The following is a 12,838-nucleotide window of genomic DNA, read 5'->3' as shown; positions in this document are numbered from 1 at the left end:
GACAGTGTCCTTTTGAAGCAGAGGGAGGTGCTACAAAGCATGCCATCTAACAACAAACTTCAAATAAATCCCGCGATTTATTATTGTTTTGACAATGGGTCATGACAAACCAATTACATAATCCAACATATGTGTAAACAACTAACATATTCCAGTTGACTTTTTTTTTTTAATTATTCATTACGAATATATCCATACTTCCATTGTGTCCGGGACATCCAGTGAAATCGCTTTGTGTGACGGCCATTTCTTTTCTTTTTTAAAGTCTGCGATTTTTATTTAGTTTCACAATGGGTCATGACAAACCAATTACATAATCCAACATATGTGTAACGAACTAACATATTCCAGTTGACTGTATCTTTTTTGGAGGATTCGTTCAAAATATATTCATACTTCCATTTGTCTATCTATGGCGGATTCATTCAGTCTCATTCCAAAAAAATTATAAAAAGTAATTCGGTTGTGGGAGGGATCTGGGGTCACGTGGAGTGTGTTATATGAAATAACAACGTCTAACTTGACTGTTTCAGCCAATCAGAATCAAGAAATTTGCATGCCATTGTATAATCCTGTGTAATCCCAGGGAACTCCGTCAAACAGCCCTTTAGTGATATCCACTAAACACGTTGCCATTTCTCGGCTGATTATCGAATCATCCTGAAATCAACGCTAGATTATCGGTATTATGTTTCTTCATGCATGCACGAAAGGGGACAGGGGGAAACCGGCCCTCCGTGCTTTGATCGCAGCCAACGTTGCGTTGCGTTATCGGATCAACGCAAGATTGATAATATATAATCCTTACCTTGTCTATGATGTACTGCAAAAAGAATAATCCAATTATCTGATCGCCATTCCAAATACTGGTTGCGGTAGTGTGTCCCACGTTTACCACCAAAGAAAATGAATGAATGATGGCCAACGATTGGCGGGCTATAACGAGTTAACTAGTTTTTGGCGCAGAAACGGTTATATTATCGTACTTGGCCATCGCGTCCCGCTCTTAAGCCTATCGAGATATACCTCATCTCATGTACCTATTGTACTCCATCAACGAAAAAAACAAGTACACCCACACCTGCCGGATCCCGCCCCTATGGAGGCGTAGCCTATAAGACAGTAGGCATGGTCACCAAACACTCTTCCTCTATTTTCGTTTCCATCATAACGGTCGCAGTGCACCTTATGTAACTAGTGTTATGAAAAGATTAGAGAAATTGCGTAATGTTGAAGGCCTACCGAAGGTTTGCTTACCCCTGGAATCTTCGGGGCATGTTTCAGCGACACGTCGGGCCTATGTTGATGTTTCCTCGTCTGACGGCAGCAGACCAAGGAGCAGCGTACAAGGTTTGGCTCTCGGGCCAGCTTGTACAAAGGTAGGCCCTGTGTCATCAGGCATTAATGTCGGTATTAGTAATGCTGTGAAGTATGTTTCGGCGCCAGGGCCGGGGTGGCTTGGTGAACATTCCACTGCAGTGGACGATTTCCTGGCGATCCTGGAGCCCGCTGCTAACGCTAATGCTACTGATGCTACTGCTAATGCTAATGTTGATGCTGAAATGGGTCGTTGTTGTAATATTCCCCGCCGAGGGTTGCCGCTTTTCCCTCCTCTTGCCCAGTTCATTGATGAAGGTCAGTCGGTTGCTAATGTGGGGGGTTTCGCTGAGTCTTATTTACCTTTTTTACGGGTAAAAGGGCTAACAACAGGGTGCAGGCCGGGTGTACCGTGGTTACGTAGCCAGGTAGCTTTGTTCCTGTGCCCCGGCGGGGATGAACGATGTCCCACCCGGCCGATGCTTGAGAGCAAATCGGCTCGGAGGGTGGCAGTATGGACGGATGAGTGGTATACTGCTGCAGGATGGTTTGTAGCGGCGGCCAGTGTTATGGCTCAGCTGGCTAGTTTCCTATCCACATTGGCGTCGGGTAGTGGGGCTATGGGTCCAGCCGACATTGTAAACATGTTGCATGTTTGTGGTGTTATAGAGATCTTGACTCAGTCGCAAGCTATAACTGCGGGGAGGATTAGGATGCTAATTGATTGAAGCGCATGCGGCCCCATTCTTCACTTCTCATGGGGACAGGGGCTGACACCCAGTTGATGGCTGAGCCTGGGTCTGTCCGTGAGAATGTTGTGCTGTCGCGTGGCTCCTGCACCACACGTTGTGTGATGGATGAGCCTGGTGTTACAGCTGCCACTAGCTACAGTGGTCAGCAGGGGGACTCGAGGCCTCTTCTGTTGAATGCACAGCAAGGGTTACCCCGGCCTCGCCTTCGCCAGGCGGGGTATCACGCTGATGCCTCCCACTCCCGTGAGAGCGGCAGTGGTCTGCAAAGAAGAGGCGAGCGTGATTTGGGTGATAGCAATATCACTGCAGGGCTTCGGCGTGTAGGAGCCCATGGGGTCCTCATGCCTTGCGTGTCTAGCTGCAGAACAACTCCTCAGCATGCGCTAGAGGGGTGTTCAGGGGGGGGGTGTGTGTCAACCAGTTTGATGACAGCTTCTCCCGTATCAAACCGGCCCTTTCTGTCGGGGTCCCCCCTTGGGTGCGTCGCACAGCGGGAGGGACCGGGCCAGCTATCTACTGTTCCTTGCGGCCCAGCATCAGTTGACGGCGGGTGCGCTGTGGGATTATTTTCACATATGGCGACAAGAATGCCGTTTGGGGGGGTGGATAGAGAGAACGTTGAGGGAGGGGCTTGTGTTACAGTTCGCACAACCCCACCCTCCGTTCTCAGGTTTGGTGCCGACCCTATTGTCAGGGTCAGAAGCAGTGACAGCCCTGGCCGACGAGATCCAATCTCTGTTGGCGAAGCAGGCCGTCGTCGTGGTCCCGAGAGAGGACGCGATGTCAGGCGTCTACTCCCGTTATTTTCTGGTACCCAAGAAAACAGGGGGGTCAGACCTATACTGGATCTGTCCGCGTTCAATCGGTTGATTGTAGCGAGACCATTCAGGATGTTGACCGTCAAACTCCTTCTGCTTGCTGTCAGAAGGGGAGACTGGTTCACCTCCATAGACCTGAAGGATGCGTATTTTCACATCCCGATTTTCCCTCCTCACAGGAAGTTCCTGCGGTTCCTGTTTCAGGGCGTAGCGTACGAGTACCAGAGGTTGCCGTTCGGCTGTTCTCTGGCTCCCCGCACATTCACCAAGTGCGTAGCGACTGCGCTGGAGCCTCTACGTTGTCAGGGGATACGGGTTCTATTCTATCTCGACGACATTCTACTCCTCAGTCGTTCGGAGGAGGTTGCCAGGTCTCATACCAGGCTGGTGGTGGAATTCCTCACCAGGCTGGGTTTTGCTGTGAACTGGAAGAAGAGTACACCTCTTCCCAGTCAACAGGTAGAGTACTTGGGCTTGACGCTGAGGTCAAGGCCCATGATTGCAACCCTCTCGGAGCAGCGGAGGGTGTCTATCCTTCACGCGCTCGGGGGTTTCCGTCTGGGAGGGACGGTCTGGTGCAGAGAATGTGGGCGCGGATATGATGTCTCGGGGCGGTCCTCGTTACGACGAGTGGGAACTCCGCCCCGACATAGTCAGACAGATCTGGGATCGGTTCGGGGAGGCCTCGGTAGATCTGTTTGCGAGCCGACGCTTTCACAAGTGCCCCTTGTGGTTCTCGGTCAGTCGAGCAGATCATCCCCCCTTGGGGGTGGATGCCTTCTCGATCTTTCCATGGCCGCCCGGTCTTCTGTATGCCTTTCCTCCTGTACAGCTGTTGGGTCAGCTGTTGGAGCGGATACGGAGGGAGCGCAGGACGGTGGTCCTGGTCGCGCCGGACCGGGGCACGGCAGTGTGGTTCCCGGTCTTGATCCAGCTACTGGTCGCTCCACCTTGGGTTATTCCTTGGTCGGCGACGGCCCTCTCGCAGCAAAACGGGTCACTGTTCCAGTACCCGGTGTTGGGCCAACGCCTGTTGGTGTGGCTGGTGGGAGGGTAAGTCTGGAGGGGATGGACCCTTCTGTGGTTAATACCATCCGGAATGCGCATGCTCCCTCCACTGTCGCGCTTTATGCGGGCAGATGGCGTATGTTACAAGAGTGGTGTAAGGCGGGGGGCTGGGTCCCAGTCTCCTGCCCCCTGGATGCTGTCCTTGGTTATCTCCAGTCTCTCCTTGGTAGACTGTCGGCTTCGACGGTGAGGGTATATGCGGCAGCTATATCCTCCTATCATGAGGGGTTTGAGGGGAATGTCTTGTTCAGCCACCCTCTTGTGAAGCCTTTCCTGCTTGGCGCTCGACGCGTTAAGCCGGAGCAACGCTCTTTGGCTCCGACTTGGGATCTTCAATTGGTCCTCGGTCGGTTGTCCTTGGCCCCGTTTGAGCCGCTCGAGCAAGCGCCGTTGGGACTGCTGTCTTTCAAGACCGCGTTCTTGCTGGCTGTCACCTCCGCTAAACGCGTGAGTGAGCTCTGTGCTCTTTCGGTACGTCCAGAGTGCCTGTCTTTTCGTTCCGATTGCGGTGCCACTCTGCGGCCTAATCCTGCTTTCATGCCTAAGAATATCCGGAGTTCCTTCCGCTCCAGGGATATTGTGGTTCAGGCGTTTCGTCCGCCTCCTCACACTAGTGAGTTAGATGCGGGCCTTCACCTGTCATGTCCGGTCCGTGCTTTGGGAATTTACCTCAGCCGTACTCAGGACCTCAGGGTTACCGATCAGCTTTTTGTCTGTCACGGTGGTTCTCGTGCCGGTAAGGCACTATCGAAGCAGCGCCTGTCCCATTGGTTGTGCGAGGGCATTGCCCTCTGCTACACGTTGGCTGGGCTGGATCCCCCTGGGGGCGTCAGGGCGCACTCCACTCGTGGGGTGGCTGCCTCTGCCGCTCTCCTGGGTGGGGCCTCTGTGGAGGACATCTGTGCTGCAGATTCATGGTCCTCCCCGGGCCCCTTTGTAAGGTTTTACCTCATGGACATGACCGGGGGTTCTGTCTCCCAGGCGGTTCTGGGGTCTGTGGCCTTTCCTGCTTCCCGTCCTTTGGTAGGGTAGCAGGAGTGTGTGGGTATGGGCCACAGTGTGTTAGGGCACACGTGGTTCCGCCTGTGCTGTGTGTTCAAGGGGTTCTAGTTCCCTCTTGCTCGCACTCAGGTGGAGTTGACTGCGCCCCCCCTTCATTAGGAAGGATGGGGTGACGGGGCTCCCCAACCCCTTGATGTGGGCTTACGGGTCCTCAGGGGGTACATTTGTCGGGCCTCGCGTCCGCTCTACCCTATATCTTGATAGGCTTAAGAGCGGGATGCGATGGCCAAGTACGATAATATAACGTAAGGTTATGTATATAACCTAGTTATATGAGTACTGGCTAAGCGTCCCGCTCTTACGCGGCCCTGAGTTCCCTTTTGAGGGATCTTTTACTGGAAACGGGATTTTTGGCGAGGAAGAGTGTTTGGTGACCATGCCTACTGTCTTATAGGCTACGCCTCCATAGGGGCGGGACCCGGCAGGTGTGGGTGTACTTGTTTTTTTCGTTGATGGAGTACAATAGGTACATGAGATGAGGTATATCTCGATAGGCTTAAGAGCGGGACGCTTAGCCAGTACTCATATAACTAGGTTATATACATAACCTTACGTTAACACTACACCATATTGTATCTATTTATTACTACAGATTTGCACTACCTCTCTACCTAATTTTTGCATTTTGCATTTCGTTTTTGCATTTTGTAAATCTTTGGTTTTGTATATTTGTATATTTATATTGTATATTTTGTATAGCGTTTGGTATTTATTCTTTTACTTTTTACTGTATGAAGCACAATTTCAGGATGGTCATATAGAACCAAGCATTTCACTATGATATATACATGTACCTTATATGTGACAAATAAAACAAAACTTGAAACTTGAACTAGAGTAGTGTCTCCTGTACAGGTTGGTTACCCATGAATGCTGCAGCAGATGGAGGACTGAAGGGAGGTCGAGTTAATGCCTGCCTCTCTTCTCTTCTCTTCTCTTCTCTTCTCTTCTCTTCTCTTCTCTTCTCTTCTCTTCTCTTCTCTTCTCTTCTCTTCTCTTCTCTTCTCTTCTCTTCTCACAACATGCTGGTGAGATGGTGGATAACTACAGGTTCCTGGGAGCACTGTACATTAAACAATAAACTGGACAAGGCCGGACAACACAGAGGCCCTCTACAGGAAGGGACAGAGCAGGCTTCCTGAGGATACTGAGGTCCTTCAACGTGTGCAATAGGCTGCTACAGATGTTTCACCAGCCTCTATAGCCGGCGTCTCCTTTTAGCCGTGGAATGCTGGGGTAACATCGACTCAAAGAAAAATGAAAGGTGCTGTAAGTATTTTCTTTGTTCAAATAAATGGTCTACATGCTAAAATAATAGCTCTACATTCTGCCATCACTGATAAAGAGTGTTTGGTCAGTAACATGGGTCTCTCAGTCCCTCCACTCTGCAGTAAACAGAAAATACATTCACTTCATCCATTCAGGAGAGGGAACTCCACACTGAAAAAAATGGTGTGACAAGAATAAGAAATAAAATATGTGCTTTAAACAAGTAGAATAATCTGCCAGTACAGTAAGAATATTTGGCTTGGCAAGATTTCTTGAAATAACTGAAAGAAGATCTAGGATTCTCTCTCCTGATCGGATAAAGTAGGAAGGGATACCAGAGAATGTATTCTCTGTTTACTGCAGAGCAGAGGGACTGGGAGACCCATGTTAATGACAAAACACTTCATATCAGTTATGGCTGTCGGAATGTAGAGCTATTTAACACTCATCTCACAAAGAAATACCACTTACAGCACCTTTAACAAACTGAACAAGCTAGTGAGGAAGGCTAGTTCCATAGTGAAGAGTCAAACTGGTCAAACTTGAGGTGGATGCAGAGAGAAGGACGAGAAAGAAGCTGGATGCTAATGCTTCTTTCACCCGCTCGGCCAAACACACTCTTGTCAAGATGACCATCCTCCTCCCTATATTTGATTATGGCGACACCATCTATAGAATGGCATGCCAGTGTGCCCTCAGAAAACTCGACATACTCCATCATTCCGCCATCTAGTGCACCCTGGCCTTCACCAGTCACCATCTAGTGCACCCTGGCCTTCACCAGTCACCATCTAGTGCACCCTGGCCTTCACCACTCACCATCTAGTGCACCCTGGCCTTCACCACTCACCATCTAGTGCACCCTGGCCTTCACCACTCACCATCTAGTGCACCCTGGCCTTCACCACTCACCATCTAGTGCACCCTGGCCTTCACCAGTCACCATCTAGTGCACCCTGGCCTTCACCAGTCACCATCTAGTGCACCCTGGCCTTCACCACTCACCATCTAGTGCACCCTGGCCTTCACCACTCACCATCTAGTGCACCCTGGCCTTCACCACTCACCATCTAGTGCACCCTGGCCTTCACCACTCACCATCTAGTGCACCCTGGCCTTCACCAGTCACCATCTAGTGCACCCTGGCCTTCACCACTCACCATCTAGTGCACCCTGGCCTTCACCACTCACCATCTAGTGCACCCTGGCCTTCACCACTCACCAGTCACCACTGTGACCTTTATAACCTGGTGGACTGGAGATCTCTTCCCACCAGAAGGCTTCTTCACTGGCTTCAAGTCATCTACAAAACCATACTTGGTGAAACACCTCTCTACCTCTCCTCCCTTCTGCACGTCTCCACTTCTAACTACAACCTAAGGTCCAGCATGCAACTTCATCAAACTCACCATCCCCAATGCCTGCACGGTTTCCAGCCACAGCGCCTTCCGATTTGCTGCTGCATCTGACTGGAACACATTACAAAACACCTTTAAACTCACTTCCCTCACATCGCTCACTGCTTTTAAACTAAATCTGCAACAAATCATAACCAACTGTTGCACCTGCTGACAGCCTCCCAATCGCACGCATAGCCCTCAGACTCTTCTCTCCTCCCCCTCGGCCCCCTCACCTACCTCCCTCCTTCTCCCCCTTTCTTCTATCTCTCTCCCTCTGGTTCTCACTTTCTCTTTTTCCCTCTCTCTCTTTCCTTCTCTCTCTTTCCTTCTCTCTCCCTTATTTATTGTTATCCTATACTATTGCTACTGTAATTTTGTATTTTATTTACTTGTATGCATGTACATAACCTTGTTTTTGTTACAGCCCCACCCCCTCCCTCAAAAGGCCTTTGTTTTTTATCAGGCTGCTTGCCTGGGTAAATAAAGGTTAAATAAAAAAAGATATATATCCTGGAAAACCCCTCCCATCCCCTCTATGAAGAGCTAACCAAGACGAGGAGCATGTTCAGCCATAGACTCTGCCAGTCCTTTCCAGTGCCAGTATAGCCATCAGGCTCCACAACCGTGGGCAAGGACTGCTGCCAACAGCTGCAGAAATGACAACTGGAGAACTGGAGAACTGTTAGAACCGTTGTTCCAGTGTTATTGATAGAGTCTCACCTGTCCAACCGCCCACACCCTCACCTTTATCACCTTTATCACCTTTATCTTTTTTACTCTTGAGTTTCTATTAATATTTTATCTGGTCCTTTACTTCTACTCTGATTTTTTTTTTTATTGTCCATGATCTTTTTATTTATCTATATTTTATTGTCATTTCTATTACCCTGCCTGTACCTGTACGTCCTCTCCCCTGTACTGCTATGACACCTGCATTTCCCCAAGAGGATTCATAAATGAATATATCATGTTATCTAATGATCTGTTCATATCCTATCTTTGAAAGCCTCTAGAATCAATGGGTTATAATAAATGTATAAATATAACGTCTTGCAGATTGGTGTCCCCATAACACAGACATATGGCTGTCACTCAGTAAGCATATTCCTTTATCTGGACTGTGTTGCTGGCTCCTGTCCTGACCAGCCTGTCATCGGCCCAGAGCCCACACCCTTCCAGCGGGAAGCTTATTCAAAGATTACATCGCAACCAGCTCGCTATCAGTTGAACTGTGATATTGGGTAATATAGGAGGGGAAATTAGTTGGACATTGGACTTATTTCTGGCCAAGGTATGTTGAACATCATCACTCTGCTTTTGTCTATTCCTGCGATCTTTGGAAAAGACACCAAAACCTCTCCCGTCTCAAGAGCAATTGCATCATCACACAGCTTCTCACGCACACCACCACAGACTTAAACAAACAACCCCAATGAGTGAACCTCCTATGGCAAACACCTATGTAGCCTTCAGTGTTTATTGTACTTCATACGAAAATGAAGCTGTCATCTGTCATGCCTTGGTGATTAAGAAAAGGCATTACGCTATCAGTGCATTGATTTATTTATTTATTGATTCAAGATAAAGCGTAGTGTCTATACCCCGCTAAAGTAATCCAATACACTTCCACGTTCTTGAGGACAACATTCACAACATTTGAGCAGAGCACGGAGGACAACGGGAAACAGCTGTTCCGTGCATACGCTGTGCACACGCCCTGCAGTGTTATGATTGCACAACTCTGGAGTGCTCATGGAGTTTAAACCAGGAACATTCAGCTTAATTCAGTTGATTGATATTGAATTCAAACCTCAACCTATCCCCAGAGGCACCAGAATATTACAGTCATACATAATATAGACTGATTTAAAAAAAACGTACTGTGCCAGCGTTTGTATTTTGGGGCTTCTTTTTTCCATTCCCTCCGGGATGTAGAGTCAGCCTGAGACGTCCGATTGTCCTCTGAGAAGAGAGAAGGGGGGGGGGGGGGGACAGTAGTTACGATTAACACTGAACAAAATCAATACTAAATTATTTTGCATTGCATTTTAGGAGTTAAAACATCAATTGACTCTCTCAACTCAACAACAGTTGTGATTGGAGGATCAATAAAACAGGGTGGAGTTTGAGATAGGTCAATTGAACCCTTGAGACGATGACTTTTTAATCAATCCAAATGCAACCGTGCATCACCTGAAAGTACTCAAACGCTTTTGTATTTTTATCATTTCTTACGTATATTTTTGTTTTTGTATATGTCTTTTGTATTTTTTATAATTATATATATGGATTGTTGTTTTTCCTGTTCTCTTGTCTTGTGACCACAAATGTTGTTGTTATTGTCTGTTGATCTGTTGATTGTTATTATTATATAGATTTTTTTTATTTTGCTTGCTCTTTATATTGTTTATTGTTGTGTTCTGGTATGTCTTGTTGTATGTTATGTGAAAAAATAAGAAATACAAAAATATTTTATCACAAAAAAAGTACTCAAACTCTACTGTCTTTTACTATTCTTATATACAAGTCTGCACATACATCTGGTTAGCACTACACTCTGTATTACTAATTTGTATATTTTATACCCAGTTTAATCACCTGTACATTGTATATTATTATTGCACTTGTTGTATTATTTATACTGTTATATTTGCACTCTGGTTGGATGCCAAACCTCTTTTCGTTGTACTGTACATTACAACATATTATACAGCTGTATAATGGCAATACATTTGAATCGAATCGAATCGAATTTAATCTAATATATACAACACCCCTTGCAACACTGCTTGTCAGAGGAATTCACAGCAAGATGTCAACACTCAAGCATAGATCGAAAGTAAAAGGCCACAACTGTGCACAACAGTAACCTAGCTCTTCCTGTATACCACAAACAAAGTTTATGTAAATGCAATGACACAGCACTGAGGATGCAACTCTCTTTTCTATACTGTCAGAAACAGAATTTCCACTATAGAGGTTTCACTGGAATTCTGTTGCTCGGGAACAGTTTGGACCCAAATGTATTTCCTGTCATTTATTTCATTAGGAACTAAACCTGGGTCTTTTTTTAGAATGTTATTGTAACTGTCTTTAGACCTTTTCAGAAGAATTCCATTGCTATCCCGTTGCTAGGGAAACAGCCTGGCCCCTGTTTATTTCCTGTCAGCTACTGTATTAACAAACGTTGCAACAGGAAATATAAAGGGGCACAACTGGAATGTTTACGTTATCAAGTTAGAAAAGGTTTATAGGTGACATTTTGTACAATATTCTAAATAAAATCTATTTTTATTGTCAAAACAGTTCTATTATATTTTGGCATAAACATTAAAACTGCTTTCTATCCCTCCAACCACACTGAGTTGACTTTATTCTAATGTCGGATACCTTGGATATAAACCTACTGTTACTTCATTAGAAAGCTGTGAGAGGAATACTTTAATGGCAGTTTAGTACAATGGCGTGTTTTGTCTGTGGAAGCTTATTAAATAAACATGACGAGCGGCCTCCTTGGTAGGCAGGCCTACTCAGCTCTTATTACAGGCTCCAATCAACCAGGCAAATAACCAGTTCACAGCAAAGCTGAAACTTCGACTGATCAGTAAACTAGGAACGATAAGAGCATGCACAGAGTCCATACAAGACATAAGGGGGTCACGTAGAGTTAAACCTGAGAACATGTATAGAAAGGAGTGAAAACACTGGACCGTATTGTGCAAACGAGCACATAGGCTACTGACAAAACATGACAAAGTGCCCCGTGGCTGAGAGAGAAGTGAAGGAGTAGTTGGTGAATAGCCACAGGAAGTGAAGAGGATAGTACAGAAGAATGCAGAGTAATGAAGAGTTTAGGAGGGCGTGTCCCGTGGTAGAATTCCATTGTCCTGCCTGACCCCAGGGAACGTCTTACCTCACTGGAGGTCTCTGGGGTGTCCTCAGTTGTGGTGGTGGTGGTGACTGTTCTTGCCGAGCCATAGCGCCGCATGTCTCCCCTCCTGTCCACTCCTCTGCTCTCTTCTCTCTCTCCCCCCCCCTCTCTCTCTCTCTCTCTCACTCCCCCCCTCTCTCTTTTCCTGAGTTCTGCTCAGGCTCTGAAGCCGACCACTCGCCCCGTGTTGCAGCCAGAGGAGAGTAGGAGGGAAGTTCCACTGTGTCAGTCTGCTGAATGTAGAGGCTCCCGCTATTGTTCATGTGGAATAGAGAAGAAAATCCACAAGGCCTGGAATTCCCTTTTTTCTGCAACCCGGCTGCACAGTCCTGGAGAACAGAAAGCTTGGTGTGTGTCAGTATCCAAACTCCAGTCAAGACTGCACCTAGTTCCACCTGGGATGACGAGGGCTGTCAGTCAGTCACTCTCCCTCTCTCTCTCATGGCCAGTACTCCCATCAGACCTGTCGGGCCACATTTCACCTGCTCTGCTGCACTGCACCTCCCACCTGCCCTCAGAATGTTCCTCAGGGCGGGTCCTCTCTCTGGGGCAGGGACAGGTGCAGCCCAGCGTGTCAACAGGAGAGCCAATGGGAGGAGCTTCCAGTCACAATGAGGACACAATGCAGTACTGAAAGCTCAGCATTTATTTTAAGGATATACAATATGGAGATATGCAGATTCTTGCTGCTGGAAAATTATCTTTTAGAAAACAAATTCTTCTGTATCTCAATATACGCCATTTGTGATGAGAGGGCAGACTGCAGCGTGTCACACACTTCGCTGAGGTGATCGGCTGCAATCTGCCATCTCTCCAGGACCTGTACGCCTCCTGGGGGGGCCCTGAGGCCTGCAGGTCAGACTGTGGTCGACCCCTCCCACCCCGAGGCCTGCAGGTCAGACTGTGGTCGACCCCTCCCACCCTGGACACAGTCTCTCTGAACCTTTAAACACTCCCCTCTGGCAGGAGGCTGTGGTCCATCAGGACCAGCATCTCACAACACAAAAACGTTCTCCTCATCTGCAGCCAGGCTCATCAACAAGCCCCCCCCTACTGACACAGTCCCTTATTCCCTCCCCCATAGACACCACGTGTCACATTGATGGACAGTCTCCACCACCTTTGCACATTCCCTGATTAATATCTTGCACATTCCTGCCTGAACTGTACAGCTTTTTCACTTAAAAAACATTATTATGGGGGATGTAGTTTGGTAGAAAA

The 12,838-nt window shown here is 47.5% G+C and overlaps 1 protein-coding gene across 3 annotated transcripts in view; it reads right to left on the bottom strand.

Moving 5' to 3' along the window:
- The window catches only part of myzap (myocardial zonula adherens protein), a 49,588-nt gene extending 37,529 nt beyond the window's left edge, over positions 1–12,059 (bottom strand). For 2 of the 3 annotated variants that reach the window (XM_084317726.1, XM_084317727.1), the window contains exons 1-3: positions 11,600–12,059; positions 9,568–9,648; positions 7,696–7,755 (exon numbers count right to left, since the gene is read on the bottom strand). In XM_084317726.1, coding sequence (XP_084173852.1) covers positions 7,696–7,755; positions 9,568–9,648; positions 11,600–11,674 — 216 coding nt within the window. In that variant the 5' untranslated portion in view covers positions 11,675–12,059. The remainder of the gene's footprint in view (positions 1–7,695; positions 7,756–9,567; positions 9,649–11,599) is intronic. The other variant, XM_084317728.1, reaches the window with a different exon arrangement.
- Positions 12,060–12,838: the final 779 nt, after the last annotated feature.

This window comes from Notolepis coatsorum (assembly GCF_963971535.1).
Source record: "Notolepis coatsorum genome assembly, chromosome: 1".
NCBI lineage: Eukaryota > Metazoa > Chordata > Actinopteri > Aulopiformes > Paralepididae > Notolepis > Notolepis coatsorum.
Note: the sequence above shows the minus strand (reverse complement) of the source record. Positions and strands in the feature narration are given on the sequence as shown.